This window comes from Mizuhopecten yessoensis, unplaced genomic scaffold (assembly GCF_002113885.1).
Source record: "Mizuhopecten yessoensis strain PY_sf001 unplaced genomic scaffold, ASM211388v2 scaffold11045, whole genome shotgun sequence".
Taxonomy (NCBI): domain Eukaryota; kingdom Metazoa; phylum Mollusca; class Bivalvia; order Pectinida; family Pectinidae; genus Mizuhopecten; species Mizuhopecten yessoensis.
Genome location: NW_018408851.1, coordinates 1,029,402 through 1,047,623, shown reverse-complemented (window position 1 = coordinate 1,047,623; position 18,222 = coordinate 1,029,402). Strand labels below are relative to the sequence as shown.

Below are 18,222 nucleotides of genomic sequence, written 5' to 3'. Positions count from 1 at the left end.
AAAAAAAATTTTTTTTTTTATATATACCTGCTGTTACCCACTGAATTATCGTTTAAGAACTGACAATGATGTTGGAGCCCCTGCAAAATAAGGGATTTGCGTTTTAGCCCTCTGCGGGGACCCAAAAAGCGACTGAAATAAATCCGCTGTAGGGAGATTGGAGCAAGTTAGGCCAGAACAAATTTCGACAAGGGCCCAAATATATTGGTCTTGAGCAAATAAATATTTCTGAGCAGTTAAGTTGACTGGCCTTGCTTGGCAATACCTCAGTTTGGCTGGTTAATGTTGAATGTTCGCCCAGATGAGGAAGGCAAACCAGGGTCCTGTCCCCAGGGCGGGGCATGTATACCGAAGTCCTTAAACATGGTAGTTGTTATTCCCTGCACAACGTTCAACCATTAGAGAAATGCCAACTACTGGTTTGTTAGTATAATGTGATCGGGGGCAATGCTGTGATTGGTGCCCTCGGCATAGTATTTCAGTGAGATAGCACTGTAAAGTCGACCTTAGATCCGCGCTATCACCAGGAGGCAAATACACCAATATACCCTGCTTTCAGCACACATACATACATGCAAACCTAACAAGTCGTGAAGAATATATAAAATAATCACTAATTCGTAAATAAAAGAAATAAAGAACATCCTCTTTGTCCTGGCATAAATGTAAATGTATCTTGCATAATTTGAAAACGGACACAAATGATACAACAACCTCAGACATATGTTATAGATCACTAAAATACCTCCATCCTCGGTAATCAGTGCTATGCATCCATTGGATCAGGTGATAGAATATCTATCAAAACGGCCGACCTCTTCACATTTAACCTGGCTCATTTGAATATTCATGAACATTGTGATAGAGGGATCTGGGTTTGTTCAATGTTTCAAAGAGAACAGGAGGGTGCAATTTTCAAAAACAATTCAAAATTCCTCTTAAGATTTGATATTATTGCCAGCGATTTAAATTGCATGTTGAACACCAAACAACAAAACTGTGTTTTCATTAAAGCCCACCGAAGCATGCAACAATTCAAGTTTCAGAATATAAAGAAAATATGTTTTGTTTACAAGAGAACCAGATTATTTAACTTGAACGTGTATGTAGGATGGACACTTCTTAAAATTCAACCGATTTTAAAATTATGCTTTGATATACCACTGGAGAGAGTGCGTCAGTTTGGTTTATACTTATAATATAACATTGAAATCATATTTAACACAGAAATAAATATGGAAAGTAAAATTCTGTGAAATATATTAGAACGATGACAAGAATAGCTTGTCGAATAAGACAAAGATATCGGAGCTATATGTTTGATGAGCTGACTTTTAATCAGCACTGAAGTGGAAGAAAGTTCAAGGCAGAGCGTCGGCTACGATAGAATATAGTGTTAAATAGAACAGCTCTGGCCGCATAATGACTATTTTCACAAGTCAAGTGTTGTGTCCTTTTTCAATACAATATGTGGAATTTTTAGAGAGCGAAAACCTGCATCCATTTTATTCTAGTCAGACTCATATTCATATCAGTTAGACATACCCCCACCCTTCCTTTGATTCCGGCCGGATACAATACCAGTTCCGCTTTTAAATCTACTTTCGCTTTGCGAGGATTGATTATATAGAGATATAAGAAGTAATACAAGTCTAGTATAATGCTGTGTAAGAATACAATATTTTCATCTTCCTCTACAAAGACATAATTAATATCATTATCTTTTACTAAAAGAAACAATTATTAATCAAACTCTATTTATTGTTATTCTTTAATAACAGAGTTGTCGTTCCTTAGCGGAAGTAACATAAATTCCAAAGATGGCGGACCCCTTATGTCTGCTGTCTTTGGTCTTCGTTCTTTTGGTGAGTTTTCGTCTAAATACAATTACACTGCTATATTTACATCTGCACATATAAACTCCTTGAAATGCGCGCAATATTGAAATATGTTGTTTGACATTTAATCATTTGAATGGCTCAAAATGAAGAAAACAGCTGACGATATTGACCTCATGTTTTACACGTGTCAGTTTGTGGTTGATCGAATGCTAGTCGTTTCGGGACATGACACAAGATGTTTTGGGACTTAATCAAGTCGTTTCGGGACATATAAATTTGTCATTTATAAATTACATTTCGCTCCCGTTTCATAAAAAATCCTGTAAATGACCTGTATCATGGGGTACAGTCGTTTCGGTACATGTATTTAAGTTGTTTCGGTACTTCAACAATTTTGATTATTGTTTCGGTACTTCCTTTATTAGTTAATATAATATTTCTCATTGGTTATTTATTGTTGGTTGTTTATTTAACGTTTGCTTTCAACATACGCGATGATTGTTTATTTAACATTTGCTTTTAACTGTCAAGAGCAGCGGAGTAGCTCTTTAGAAGAAACTCAACGTTGAGGGAATTCACCAACTTGTCATAAAAATGAGGGTTCCACTATCAAATTTATCAAAAAACTCATGTCCTTGGCTGATATGTGTATTCAGTTTGACGGCGTCCCATTTTGGATAGAAATACCTATTGTTATTGTTATGTGTTATTATTGAAATAATGGTGATGTTGACTATAACTTGGTACCAAAATGTGTTTTCCATAAGTACCGAAATGACTTTCATCAGAAGTACCGAAACGACCGGGTCCCTAAACGACCTGAATTCCTGTGTCACGACGTACCCGTGCTTAGAATCATTATAGTGTTAACAGATTGCTAGTGCTCGAGGGGATACCTCCCAACATTTACCCGATAGGCCTATTGATATTGTAATAATATGTTTTCAATTCACTCTGTTCTCCATTATTGACATTAAGAGACAAATGAGTTAACATTGATTCTAACAATGCCTAAGCATTTTATTTTTGCTATTTTGAAATTACATTTCATGAGGAGACGAATACAACCCAACAAACTACAGACCAATATCACTCACATGTATTGCATGCAAACTCCTAGAACACATCATCACAAGCGCAACCATGAAACACTTAGAAGACAACAAAATACTGCAGGACCTACAACATGGCTTACGCACATCAAGATCTTGCGAAACACAACTCATTACATTCATACAAGACCTTGCACAGAACCACAACAACAACAAACAAACAGACATTATCATAATGGATTTTGCCAAAGCCTTCGACAAAGTCCCACACAAACACCTACAGTACAAGCTAAATTATTACGGCATCACCGGAACCACATTAACATGGATAACAGACTTCCTATCACAACGCACTCAAACAGTAGTACTTGAGGGAGAACACTCCGACAAAATCCCAGTAACATCTGGAGTGCCTCAAGGAACCTGTTTGGGACCAGTCCTCTTCCTCATATACATCAACGACTTCCCCAAATACATATCACACAGTACACTAAGATTTTTCGCAGACGACAGCATACTTTACAAAACAATCAACAACAAAGACTACACGTCAAAACTACAAGCAGATTTAGTTGCAGCTAGTAAATGGTTAGAGGACTGGCTCATGAAATTCCATCCAGATATGCACCATACTCACTATATCACCAAAACGCACACAAATTAAACACCAATAACTTCAAACAAATATCTAGGCATCACACTTCAAAACAACTTCAATTGGGACAAACACATTAACAACATCACATCAAATGCAAATAAATCACTAGGTTTTCTGAAACGCAACCTAAAAATAAATTCAACACACATAAAAGAACATGCATACAAGGCCATTGTAAGACCAAAACTTGAATACTGCTCTTCAGTTTGGGACCCACATTATACAAATAACATAAACCAATTAGAAAAAGTACAACGAAGAGCAGCACGATATGTCCTAAACAAATACCATAACACAAGCTCAGTCACAGACATGATACATAACTTGCAATGGCCAACACTACACACATGCAGAACAAGAACACGCATTATTCTCCTCTACAAAATAATAAACCAACAAGTAGCAATACACACTAACAATCTCATCTCGGCAAACACCAGAACACGTCAAGGACACGACCGTAGTTACAGACATATCTACACATCCAAAGACACATACAGACACTCATTCTTTCCATACACCATAATGCAATGGAACCTCCTTCCCACAACAATAATTCAATCAAATACACTAGCAGAATTCAGGACATGCACCACATACAACATAATCGAACATATACAAAAGCTACAACACAACTAACACTCACTCAATGCTTTTAACCTGTTTTTATCCTATAGCAAATAACAAAAAAGTCAAAAAATAATCACTGTACATAATTAACGCACATCAGCACAATGACCCTACTTCCGTAATCGTCGGTATCGACGGAGGAAGTCTAACAGATGAAGATGAAGAAAGTAAAAACGTGAAACACGTAGAATAAATTTTAGACATGTGAATCAATTCATAAATTCAACAATATATTTTGAATATTTTTTATGTGTATTTGTGTCTGTGAATATGATATATATTTATTCATGTTTTATTAAAATTATGTAATGGTAAATGTATGACGGGAGAAGGCTACGATAAGTTGTAATAACTTTTATCCAATCGATTGTTTAAACTTAAAAAATATGAAATATCCCGAAATGACTTTCGTCTTGCTACCAAACGACCTGACACCGGTTGATTTGAAGACACTTTGGGAAAAACTACACAACTCTTAAGTCTTTCTTCATGACCATTTAACAAATTTCTTTAGTCAAATAAGTTGAAGCCCATGAAAGTTTAAGCATAATTCGTACATGTACTTGCTATGTTAGTAATTCAGGGTACCGAAATGTCTAGGATTCTAGTCCTTATCTCGACCGCTTTCGTTTTTTAATGCAAGGCCTGCATTTATACCAGAAAATGTTACATCTAAAAAGAGTCACAAACTGGTGGTTCCGCATATATATACCAGGCCCTTTTATTTGACCAACAATTAGCCTCTTATCAAAACGTTCATTACATGGTTGCATATCTAGAATATTTTTTTTTTTTAAATCAGATAAATAATGCCCAGATTTGTGTTTAGCACATATCATTTATGAGATGAGCCATTTATTGATTATTGTTTGTATACTGAGTATAACAAACTGAAACACCATATGAAACTGTCTTGTATACTTAATTTGGTGAATGTAACAAGGAACTCCTTAAAATTATAAAGAGGTATTTACAATTATATATGAAGTGACTCAAAAGGTTTTTGCAACTTTTTTACGAAGAAGATAACAATTCTTTATCTTTATTTTTCAGTTATACTTCGATCGAGGGAAATGTAGCTTGACTTTGGAGAAATGTAACGAGCTTGGTTTTAACACGGGTCTGATGTGCAGTATGTGTAGAGAACTAGGTGAATTTAACCTGAATCCGCTAGAGGAGTCATGTCTAGCCTGTTGTGATGAAGATAGTGATTCAGGAAGTGATTTAAAGGTAAATTTAACTCTACTTAAAATCTTAGCCTGAGCTTCCTCTGGCCCTGACACGAGACTTAGACATTTTGACAGATAGATGTCTGGTGTGGGGCCAGAGAGCACTCCTATATGAAAATGCGGAATTCTCCGGCACAGTTTGATGTCGGGAGAGTTTCGAAGTGTTGACAACAAAAATCGACTATGACCCAACACATACTGATAAATGGATTGTTGATCCAAATCCGCTCTTATTATCACCTAATACTGCTAAATTCCGTCAGAAGAGTCCTCGGTTTACAATTGTTCAAAATTTCCCACCTGAGCGGACACCTTTTTTGTAGGGCAGGGTAGTGACTAAACAACAAAAAGAGGTGATTCGAAAATTTTCGAAAAACAATAACGATATTCCGTTTAATGTCTGTATCGGTACGGCTTGTTAATTAGTCACTGATCTGGCCTACAAAAATGGCGTCCGCTCAGGTGGAAAATTTTGAACGATTGTAAACCGAGGGCTCTACTGACGGAATTTAACAGCTGTTGGTGATAATAAGAGCGGATTTGGATAAAAAGATTATCCATTTATCGATATATGTGTTGTGCCATAGTCGATTTTTGTTGTCAGCACTTCAAAACTCTCGGACACCAAATGGTGTCGGAGAATTCCATGTTTTCATATAGGAGTGCGCTCTGGCCCCACACCAGACATCTATCTGTCAAAATGTGTAAGACTGGTTTCAGGGCCAGGCTCCTTAAATTCTGGTGATGAAATACACAGGAAATATGATCAGGAAAAGTGTCGTCTGTAAATTGCTCGTGTTACACAGGTCCAGTACACTCTGCCGATTGAACTATATAGCTATAAAGACCTATATAGCTATATACACCTATAAATTATAGCTGTATTGAGCTATATTTTCTCAGATTTCCAATTTCACTAAATGAAAGCAAAGTCGCATAAAACATTAGGGTTAATGGAAATGTTGACTACAAAAAGCATACATTTAAGATTTTTTATTTTCATTTTTCATAAGTGTAAAATTTCCGATTTCTTTACATCATTATTTTTTAAAAAGAATACTTATATTTAATGTCTTTTGTTATCAACCTAATAATACAATCTTCTTTTAAATGCGACTTTGTTCCGTTTTCCTTAAAAAAGAAAATCACTTGAAAATAGCTCAAAAGACCTATTTCAGATAGGTCAATAGAGCTATTATAGGTCTTTACAGCTACACATGTATATAGCTCAATCGGCAGAGTGTACTGGACCTGTTACACTTCACAACAAAACCGCTATCTAAAGGATCCCTATCCCACTGCACTGTGTATTTTCATATAGTAACCTCCCCTGTTTAGTTTGGCTATAACTAGATATGATATCATAACAATCTGAATTCCAGGGGGTTGAATCCTGGAAATGTTAACATTCAGAACACTGTTGTTTATTATATTTTATGTATTTCATTTTTTTTTTTTTATATATAATAGTCAAGCAAGGTACATGTATGGTTTCCAATGTGTAGTTACTGTTTTTGGCAGTGGCATGGGGATCCTTAAAAGATGTAAATATCCTACATTACCAATTCAAAATGAATAATGTTTTATTGGCTTTTTAAGTTATAAAACAAATTTGTTTTCTTTTCCAGACCTTTCCATTTGCTGAACTTCATGTGTGCAGCTGAAAATTGGGAAGGTTTCCACAGGTTCAGGGTAAGCGTTAATGATTTAGTAAATTATTAGCGTTAATGGTTAATGATTCAGTAAATTCCTTTTGGAAATGTGTTTAAATGCTACCTTAGTAACCTTACACATCACACAGAAAAGAGGAGGGCAAGCAGGTCGGAGAAAAAAGAAAAATATTAAGTGTTGTGATGGGGCAACAGATCATTTTTTGTTTCTTCAGTGTCCACTAAACGGTAGATGCCAAAGAAAGTACAAGTAAATGTTTCATGCAAAATATAGCCAAAATGAATTGATGTATGCAGACATGCACACATGTGTGTCATGTGTGATCAGAAATTATTTCAATGAAAACAAAAACACCAAATTCACATTTTACAGTTTCTTCTTGGTTTTTAATATCATTGAACCTGTAAACACGAAATATGAACTACCTGATAATAAACAAATTACAAAAATCCTAAGAAATATCTCAAAAAATATCAAGCGGTTTGTCTTTCGATTTTCGGAACATCGTTTTTTTTCCAGATATATTTGGTGCCTAAATTATTCGAGTAGGAGCTTTTTTCAGATTTTCAGCCTGAAAAGTACCTGCCCAAATTACATAGGTGTGCAAATTACATGACATGCAGTGGTAGTATACAGCAGATCTATTCCTTCCCATATAAACTCATATAAAATATCTATTGGTGAACTTCTGTCTCTTCATTGTCTCTTCCATATTTTTAAATAATTCGCAACATATTGACTAGTGATGGGTCGATGATCGATTATAATCGAAAATTGTAGGTTTGCCCTTTTAAATTTAGATTATCGATTACAAATTCTGGAATCGATATAGTCGGTTTAACATTGAAATCAAAGTGTTAAATGTTATCAATGTGAAATATGCATTGAAAGTCATATATATATATTCTTATGATTTTTACTATATGATTGTTAAAACTCAATAAATATTGCTTGAATTTCTTTCGTTATTAAAGTATGAAGCCTAATGTATAGTTAACAACTCTGTCAATTGATATAGTAGTGTTCTCACCTTATTCGGGTATTCATCGACTCTTCCTTGTGCATCTTTCAAAATCATTTGTAGCATATTGACATGGTTCCAAATGTGGAAGGAGATTTATATCCTGGTAGGATAGTTTATGTGGATTCTTCATTTACTGGGCATTTATATTGTAGAAGCTTCATCATATACTACCTGTCAAAAGTGATCTTAGACTTTGTACTTGAAAAAAAGAATTTTGTAGGTTATTTTGTGTATTAAATGTAAGTCATAAACAGACAAGATACAGGTAAAATGGTATTTTTGTCCTTGAAAAATTCGCTATTGTACACAAGAAATGCCATGTAATGATGTTAGTCCGAAAAATAAATTATTATGCTGTATAAAATTATTTAAATCCCATTATTCAAGATCTAGATTGAATTTTAAGGAGAATGTATGACTAAATATTAATCTAACATGTTTCATTTTCAGCATTTGTCAAGAGTGACCGAGTTAAACAGTTTCCTGGTTTGAATGTGAGGTACGTCCGCGGCGCGGACCCTATCATCAAGCTGTTGAACGAAAAACGTGATGTGGTCGAGACTCTTGGAATTGACAAATGGAACACCGACTCTGTGGAAGCCTTCTTTAAGGAGAGGCTCAGGAAATAAAGGGCTGGCCCCCTTATTCAGGTCTCTAAAGTTTACAATCAGTTTCATCAATATATTCTAATGCACTGTACAACCGAAAACCTGGTAGAATTCAGCGACTCATGATGGCCTGAATTGTGTGTGAAACTGATGCTGAACCATAGGCTCTCTATGAAGGTCTGACAGCAAAGCCTTATAGGTATGACAGACTGGATGCCTTATGAACCTGTGGTTCAAAACTTTTGGGGCATGACTATAATATCTTGTAAATTATTTTCTGTGAAGGTTCAACTTGATTAATTTAACTGATGGGTAGAGAAACAGATATGTTAAAAGGACAACAAAAACATTTGGTTTTATAAGACAGATTTCATAAAATAATCTGAATATTCAAAGTGTTCATGTCTTCCTAAACCTTCATATTCTTTGGTTAAATACTGCAGTCTTATGGATTTTCTCAATCATAATCTGAATGCTTTTATTTATAAAATGAAAGATGGAATTGCCTTCATTGGACATTTGCTTTAATACATAACTAACTTATGATAAAGAGTGTATGAGAGTGCATGCAAAGTCACAACTGTCAAAATCATATTTTATGAAAATAAATCCAATATTTCATAATACAAATTTCCTTTGTCTTTTTTCACCCAATGAACTGTTAATCAATTGCTGCATCTAAATCTTATTTGCATATATTTTAATATTGGATATACCAGTATCGTTGGTCCTATTTTTAGGTATTTAAAAATATGATCGTAGCAGTATCTTAGTCCTTATTGTAGGTATTGGAATGTATACTCAATGACGACGACAGAATTTCTATTGCGGGTACTTGGATACTCCACAGTAGCAGTAGCAGTGTTTCAGTACTAGTTGCAAGTATTCTAATGTTTGATAGTGAAATACCTCAATTTGCTGGTATTTGAATGCTTAATAGTCACATTATCTTTGGTTCTATTTATAGGTATTTAACTCATTCACCCCTGAAGACACATTTGCACTCTTCCAATTCAAAGGTTGGAATAGTTCATTATGAAATTTCAGGGGTGAATGAGTTAAATACTTTACAATGACAATATCTTTTCACCTATATGTAGGTATCTGAATACTCAATAGTGTTTCTTTCTGAACTACACACCAATTGTGAAGTATTCCTGTGATTGCAGCATTTTGATCATGACAACCTACATTAAGTTGCCTGCATGCATGGATGATGACCCAACCAGTTATCTGAAAGGTGATATTGCAATTGGCACTGTACACATTAAACATTCGGTAGGAAAATGAAGGAAAAATCAGGAAGAAAATAATATGCATCTTCATTTTATTACAACAGAGCTATGATATGAATAGTTCACTGTGACACTGATGAGGAAAGGCTTCACTTGATAATGTCGTTGCCAAGCAAGTAATCACTTGCTCTATCAGCACATGAGAAATTCTCTTTTAGTAAGACTAATTTTCAATCAATGACAGTATGATAGTGTTCTTCAAACAATGATGCATGTACCAAACACTTCTACCTATCTCGTTAAAATCAAATATGCTATATATGTACCAGTGTAGGATCTATAGAGATAGGTAAAAACAGCTCGCATCTGATTCTATACAGTATTATATTGTAGAACACTATGAAAGATATGGATTGAATCCAATCACATTTTTTTTTACAAACTACAACATTTCATAAAAGTTTAATGTACTGTGTACTGACAAGTGGCAGCACTTTTGTACAATCTTACAAACAACAAACACATCATTCATAAAAACTTGCAAAGATTTACACATTCATTTTCACACCCTTGCATCTCTAATACATACAGACATCTACTTTAGTGAAACCTACCTAATCTGACACCAGAGTATTAAAATCTGTCTGATCTGACATTATACCATTATGCATTTTATAAGGTGAATACTGCCAAAAGAAGGATATTTGTCACTAAATATGAAGGTAAAGATTGTCTTTTAAGGGCAGATAAATCATATTCCCTGTATAAAAAGTCCACAAATGTCTGCCTCCCCCTCTCATAAAGGGCATATGCTACATACCTAGTAAGGCTGGTATTATCTACTGTGACGTTGCATACCTAACAATCGCAAAGTGCAAACTGAATACTACATATATTAAACAAGTTTCAAAATTTATCAAATTGATTGATTCAGAAATCCATGCTGTCACTAGACATCTTAGTTACATCACAATGGGATTCCTGTTTGTTCTATTTAGAGGTACAATTTGACACATTTCTTGTACTTCATGTGAATGTAACAACAAGAGGCCCAGAGGGCCTGTATCGCTCACCTGATGTGTTTAAAATAATTGGTATGAAGTAGGTGCTGTAAGTACATATGAAATTTCAGAAAGATCCATCCAGTACTTGAGTTATAGTGAGAACAAACTTCAAACAAACCCCAACCTGTATGCAACCAAGGGGGGGTCATACCCACCAATTATACAAAATTGAGTCCCCTTTTGCCTAAGGATGCTCCAGACTAAATTAGGATAATATCCCTTAATCCCTATGGTAGAAGAAGGATTATAAAGGTTTACCTATATTTCCCCTATTGGGCCCCGCCCCTCAGGTCCCACCCACAGTTTATACAAAATTGGTTCTCCTTTACCCAAGGATGCTCCACACCAAATATGGACCAAATCCTTTCATTCCTACAGACGAAGAATTTTAAAGAATAATTTGCTATGTTTCCCCTATTGGGCCCCGCCTCTCAGGCCCCTGGGGGGCCAGATCCACGGTTTATACAAAATTGGTTCACCTTCACCCAAGGATGCTTCAGAACAAATATGGAACAAATCCTTTCATTCCTACAGAAGAAGAAGGATTTTAATGAATTTGCTATATTTCCCCTATTGGGCCCACGCCCCTCAGCCCCCAGGGGGGCCAGACCGACAGTTTATACAAAATTGGTTTCCCTTTACCCAAAAATGCTTCAGACCAAATATGGACCAAATCCTTTCATTCCTACAGAATAAGAAGGATTTTGAAGAATATGCTATATTTCCCCTATTGGGCCCCACCCCTCAGACCCACGGTTTATACAAAATTGGTTCCCCTTTATCCAAGGATGCTTCACACCAATTATGGACCAAATCCTTTTTTTCTTACAGACGAAGAAGGATTTTAAAGAATAATTGGCTATGTTTCCCCTATTGGGCCCCACCCCTCAGGCCCCTGGGGGGCCACACCCACAGTTTATACAAAATTGGTTCCCCTTCACCCAAGGATGCTTCTGACCAAATATGGAACAAATCCTTTCATTCCTACAGAATAAGAAGGATTTTAAAGAATATGCTATATTTCCCCTATTGGGCCCCACCCCTCAGCCCCCAGGGGGGCCAGACCCACGGTTTATACAAAATTGGTTCCCCTTTATCCAAGGATGCTCCACACCAATTATGGACCAAATCCTTTTATTCTTACAGACGAAGAAGGATTTTAAAGAATAATTGGCTATGTTTCCCCTATTTGGCCCCGCCCCTAAGGCCCCTGGGGGGCCACACCCATGGTTTATACAAAATTGGTTCCCCTTCACCCAAGAATGCTTCAGACCAAATATGGACCAAATCCTTTCATTCCTACAGAATAAGAAGGATTTTAAAGAATTTGCTGTATTTCCCCTATTGGGCCCCACCCCTCAGCCCCCAGGGGGGTCAGACCCACCATTTATACAAAATTTGTTCCCCTACCCCCAAGAGAGCTTCTGACCAAATTTGGTCAAACTGTGCTCAGTCGTTCATGACTAGTAGCGTTTTAAAGGAAAAGTTGACGGACGACAGACGCTGCGGTATGGCATAAGCTCACCATGGTCCTTTGGACCAGGTGAGCTAAAAACTGGCTAAGCAGAGGGGTACGGTAATGGTCCAATCAGTGACCAGGAAATTTGAAAGATTTTATATTCCAGATTAGTGAGGTTTCACTGTACATAAGGATGTACACTCATTCTCTTGCATACTAACATTACAGACAGCTCTCACTTCAAACCATTTGAGCCATAATCGATTCAATTACAAATATTATAACAGAGCACTAATGCTGAGACCCACATTCTTGTCCGAGCCAAAGAAACCACAATAAAGGTAGAAATGTTCCAGCCTCTGAATCTTAATATTGTATTGTATTGTTTATAATATTAAGACAAGTTTTAGAATCTTTGTCTTCTGGACAATCAGTAATGCAGGAGATGATCTGTGTTAAGTTTGGGAAACATCTTTCATTCTGACGAACACAAATTACATAGTTTTCCCAGAGCAGTGGATCAGAAAACATGGATCACAACTGTTAAATTATTTTAGCACTTGTGTTACATACTCGCGCACAAATCGGAAGAATTCTGTCTCTTGACTGATTGCAAATGATGTCTGTGAGATGGAACGTCCCAAGAGAGGTCCCCCTGAATGTGCTGTCCTTGGGCTTAGAGTTGTGGAACTGGTATTGGGGGACACTGGTGTTCCTTTCCTCAGATAACGCTCCAGTTCCTTCAGAAAGTAATTCTGTAAAGAAAAGATTTTATTTAAACAGACGCATATTTTGTATACTCAACTAATATTAATATCAGGCAATGAAGATCAAGGTCGGGATCAATTTATAAGCTTTCTGTCCTATTAAAATTAAATTTCATATCTAAATTCCTAATTTTAGATGTTTTTTAAAATTTTGATAGTTATAAATATTGACAATACAAATTTTAATTATGAATCTTCTGATACAACTGAGACGTATTTAATTGAATTTAATTGAAAAATAATGGACGCAGGCTGAAAGCCTCTAAGTCCATATCACAAAACATATTGTTTCTCAACTTTGTGTCCAAAGGTGAATAATTAAATCACTCCAGTATTTTCTTCACAAGGAGTTTTTTGGAGTTATTTTATATATATAATATATCGGGTATATTCAAAACCACTTTTAACTGACGAGAATTTACCATTTCAGTGCCTAGTTCTCGTTTCAGCAGCTGTTTGTCTGTAGAGACGAGGTGTGGGTCACGTAGATATCGTGTAGCCTGGGACATGATAATGTACAGGGCGTTCTCCATAACATAGAGCACTAGACTTCTGCAAGAAAGAAATATTTGCAGTCATAAATAATTACAGTACTTTTAGTAAACCATACTTCTTTCTCAGTTAGTTTGTACATAATCTTGAAAAACTACCATATTATACCATTCGCAATGTCAGTGTCAATTTTACGAGGTGAGAGAAATAAAGCTAAATTATGATGTACTACACTGTGGTGCCTACTCACTTGGAGATGACCTGATTGATGTTGTTGACTGGAGATGTTGATCTCTGAGGGGAGGAGCCCGACTTAGGCTCCAACTGGAAATCAAGTCCAACATTTACATTATCTCAAACATGCCAATCGAACATTTAACTGAACACACAAAACCCATTGAAAAAATCAAAATCAACCATCTCAAGTTAAAAGCATTACAGAAAAGTTATAAATTATTCAAAATTAATATAACCACATTTACTAGTTTGTTAATACCACATTTTACCGAATCAACATGGTTACTCCAGCGAGATATCATTACTGTTGTGCTGTCTATTAGAAAATAACACCTGCAGTATTTACATGGATTGACAGCAAACAGCAAAGCATAAGTACCAGGTAGCATTAAAACTCTTATATAACAGGCTCGCATATAAAAAACATATTCATTAAATATGAATTATATCCATGACACACCAAATATACACTTCCACTCCAGAGTAATGAACATTCCATAACAAAATATGCATGCCCTTACACAACATTTTAACAAACAAACAAATATAAATTCTTGGCAATATATACCGGTACATGTGCATGTGATCTTTTGTTGTAGCTTTTTTGTCAATTGAAACCAAAACAGCTGTTATATTAAGGTAAATACAAGGAGTGTGCTACGGATCAGCAGTACATACCGGTATATGTACATGTATATACTTTGTGTTTACTTGTAAAACATTTTGCGATGATAATGTAATAACTGAATGAGCTGCTGTCGTAGCGCTACGTCTTAATTTGCCAGGCATAAGGACACATACCTTTGTAAGGAATTTCACACAGACATCGCGCACACAGGTGGTCAGTGTACCAAAGGAGGGCGTACTGTCCTGGTCCACAGAGGGAGCACTGAAACCCATAGCAAGGAAAGGCTCATACTCGCTGTAGTCCACACTCTGCAAACAAAAAGAATAACATTATGGGATATCCATTCAATAAAACACATTGATCCAATAAATACATATTTAAATGCTATCCTTTTTAATATTGAAAACATCAAGCAGTGAATGTTCAGAGGTAAAATTGTAATAACCAGAATTATATGACTCTGGCTAGCCAATACCCCTGCATCCCACTTTTGACAGGAGTTGTGGTCAGGAAGTTCCAAATCATAGTGAGCTTGACCTTTGAACTTCAAATGAATAGGGTTATTTGCCTTTGCATGGATAATGTTTCAGTGAAGTTTAATGACAGTGGTGAAAAGCAACACACACTTGGCAATTAGACATTGCATTACATAATGACACTCAATATTTTTAACACCTTAAAAATGTTGATCAACCAATCAAAGAACTGTCAACCAATGCTGTTTCACCTATGTAAAACCATGTCTTATAGAATCTTTTCTTACTTTGAGGATATGATAAGGAAATCTAAACCTTGGAAAAGCATGGTGTTTGGATATTAAGTAAACTTGAAACTAATAAATAGTTTCCAGAGTTTTGTTCACCTCAACATGTAAACAAGTTAACAATACCTGTTCATATAAAATCTCCAGCAGGTCTGGAGTGAACTGTCGTAAAGATGAGAAACTCATTCCAAGAATAGTCAGCATCCTGTTCAGGGAAGTTAAAGAAAAATATATATATATTAAAAATGAATATTAATTAGATAAGCCATTATAAGAAGACTCATCATGCATTATTCAGTATACATTTGAAGTTACTATAGTCTGTAATCAACTATCCTTAGCTAGTCATTATATTTTCCTGAACTGTGGTAAACCTACATTCCTTAACTGTGGTAAATCTACATTCCTTGACTGTGGTGAATCTGCTTACCTTAGCTGCATGAATCTAGTATCCTTAGCTGTTCTAGATATATATTAAATAAATAAGATTCACCAGTTTGGAAATTTGTACGCATCAATATTTTTACTTTACACACAAACAATGGATGTGTTAAATGTGTCGCAACGTTTCAAGACGGACTGGTCCCTTTTGTCAAGCTATGACTGAGTGAGCAGTTTGTATTCTTTACTTGTACAAAGATGTAACAAGATAATTAACTTTATTTGTCACTCTATTTCGAGATGTTTTCCCTATTGATAGAGACTGTACACACATGTGTAGTATTACCTGTGAAATATGACCTAGATATGATAATACTTGCTGTATGAACTAGTTATTTGTACTTTATGACCTATATTTCTAGTTACCTATGGAGTATGACCTAGTTATCTTTGTTACATGAGCCCCTTACCTGTGCTGTGTATGTAGGAGTTGAGATGATGGGGCATCAATATCCTCCATAGAGGACTGAGCCTGGAGACGTGGTTGTTTAGGGGAGGTAGATGTCCGCTCTCTTGTTTGACCTTTCTGACCACTGTGTTGCTAAAATTGGTAAAATACCTCAAACTACAGATAAAAATACATATATACATGTATATTATATTCCTTTAAATTGTGCAATATCATAATATTGGTCTCAATATTGCATAACAAAAGTAAGGCTAATGACTTTTTAATAGAATGGCTTCAGCCGATCAAACTCCTATTAATGATTTATGATATTTATTGTATAACTATTACAATGATGACCTACCTGTAGTATATGCTGTAGATATCTTACCTGTAGTATATCTAGTATATGCTGTAGATATCTTACCTCTAGTATATGCTGTAGATATCTGGGTCGCATAAGGAATGCAATAAACGATTGGCTCATGTAAATCATGCTAGTCTGTCAATAAGAAAAGAAAGAATTATATTATTACAGTAAATACTCAGCATAGCTTAAATGTTTTTAAGTTCTAGTTAAGACAACTTATTTAGAACATCTGCTGTAATTCATTTTCATTTATAATCTGTTTTAAAGGAGAAGTTATAAAAGTGTCATCTCTAATAGATATTACAGATAGTTAAACAGCACAGAACTACCATAATTCTGTTAATATTAAACTTCATTATCTCAGGCAAAGGGCAGAAAAAAATATCTGAGTGTTTGTCGTAATTATGCAAGGTAGTAAGGTGCATTGATTGTTTGGTCAAGTAAACTTAATTATGGAACTGTTGCCACACACTAACTCCAGCAATAATATTTCATATATTTCTGTAAGCTATTTACTTGTATACCGATTCAATGAAGAAGGACAGAAATATCAACATGATTAAGGTCGTGCAGGAGATAGACTATTACCTGCAGTTTGATGAGCGAGTCCGGCAAATGCAGCCTCCATTCCCGTGCAAAGTGTGACAGTTTGTGGATGAAGTCACATGTCTTTTCCGCCTCATACAGAGCTCCAGGGGTCAACGTGATCCGTGACAGCTCCAAACACTGAACATAGAGCACACAGCATTCAATTTACTTAAATCTTCACAAGAGTACAGCAAATGGAACATGTTACACTCTTCAGGAATTTCGACCACTATTGATTTTAAACAAGAGGCCCATGGGCCTTAACGGTCACCTGAGTCTACAGTAATTTTTTTTGTTTGTTGAAATATGTACCAATTTGAGTAAAAAATAGTATAATGTTAACTTAACTTTGTCAGGACCATGAGCTGATCATTCCTAGACCAATTTTAAGTGAGATCGGCCTATTAGAATTTAGTAGCAAAATAGCGGCCATGGCAGCCAAATTGTATTTCTGATTGACCCGAAAAATAACAACACTTTGTCAGGACCATGAGTCGATCATTCCTACAAAGTTTCAGTTCAATCGGCCAAGTAGAACTTTACTTTAAGTTTGAAATAGTTTATCAAAATGGCAGCCGTGGTGGCCATATTGGATTTCTGATCGACCCGAAAAATAACAACACTTTGTCAGGACCATGAGTCAATCATTCCTACAAAGTTTCAGTTCAATCGGCCTAGCAGAACTTGACTTTAAGTTTGAAATAGTTTTTCAAAATGGCGGCCGTGGCGGCCATATTGGATTTCTGATCGACCCGAAAAATAACAACACTTTGTCAGGACCATGAGTCGATCATTCCTACAAACTTTCAGTTCAATCGGCCCAGCAGAACTTGACTTTAAGTTTGAAATAGGTTTTCAAAATGGCGGCCGTGGCGGCCATATTGGATTTCTGATCGACCCGAAAAATAACAACACTTTGTCAGGACCATGAGGCGATCATTCCTACCAACTTTCAGTTCAATCGGCCCAGCAGAACTTGACTTTAAGTTTGAAATGTAAAATGTTAACGGACGACGGACGACGGACGACGACGGACGAAAACGGATAGCAATAGGTCACTTGAGCTAAAGCTCAGGT

At 35.9% G+C, this 18,222-nt stretch overlaps 2 protein-coding genes across 2 annotated transcripts in view; one reads left to right on the top strand and one right to left on the bottom strand.

Moving 5' to 3' along the window:
- Positions 1 to 1,782: 1,782 nt before the first annotated feature.
- Positions 1,783 to 9,337, top strand: LOC110464960 (selenoprotein F-like). Its single transcript, XM_021520470.1, has 4 exons — positions 1,783 to 1,865; positions 5,235 to 5,411; positions 7,039 to 7,102; positions 8,556 to 9,337. The coding sequence occupies exons 1-4, from the start codon at positions 1,821 to 1,823 to the stop codon at positions 8,732 to 8,734; spliced, it is 465 nt and encodes a 154-aa protein (XP_021376145.1). The 5' UTR covers positions 1,783 to 1,820; the 3' UTR covers positions 8,735 to 9,337.
- Positions 9,338 to 12,566: 3,229 nt separating this feature from the next.
- The window catches only part of LOC110464989 (nucleoporin NUP188 homolog), a 40,736-nt gene continuing 35,080 nt past the window's right edge, over positions 12,567 to 18,222 (bottom strand). The window contains exons 45-52 of the mRNA XM_021520525.1: positions 17,146 to 17,283; positions 16,615 to 16,689; positions 16,210 to 16,340; positions 15,485 to 15,563; positions 14,769 to 14,903; positions 13,981 to 14,054; positions 13,661 to 13,790; positions 12,567 to 13,226 (exon numbers count right to left, since the gene is read on the bottom strand). Coding sequence (XP_021376200.1) covers positions 13,020 to 13,226; positions 13,661 to 13,790; positions 13,981 to 14,054; positions 14,769 to 14,903; positions 15,485 to 15,563; positions 16,210 to 16,340; positions 16,615 to 16,689; positions 17,146 to 17,283 — 969 coding nt within the window. The 3' untranslated portion in view covers positions 12,567 to 13,019. The remainder of the gene's footprint in view (positions 13,227 to 13,660; positions 13,791 to 13,980; positions 14,055 to 14,768; positions 14,904 to 15,484; positions 15,564 to 16,209; positions 16,341 to 16,614; positions 16,690 to 17,145; positions 17,284 to 18,222) is intronic.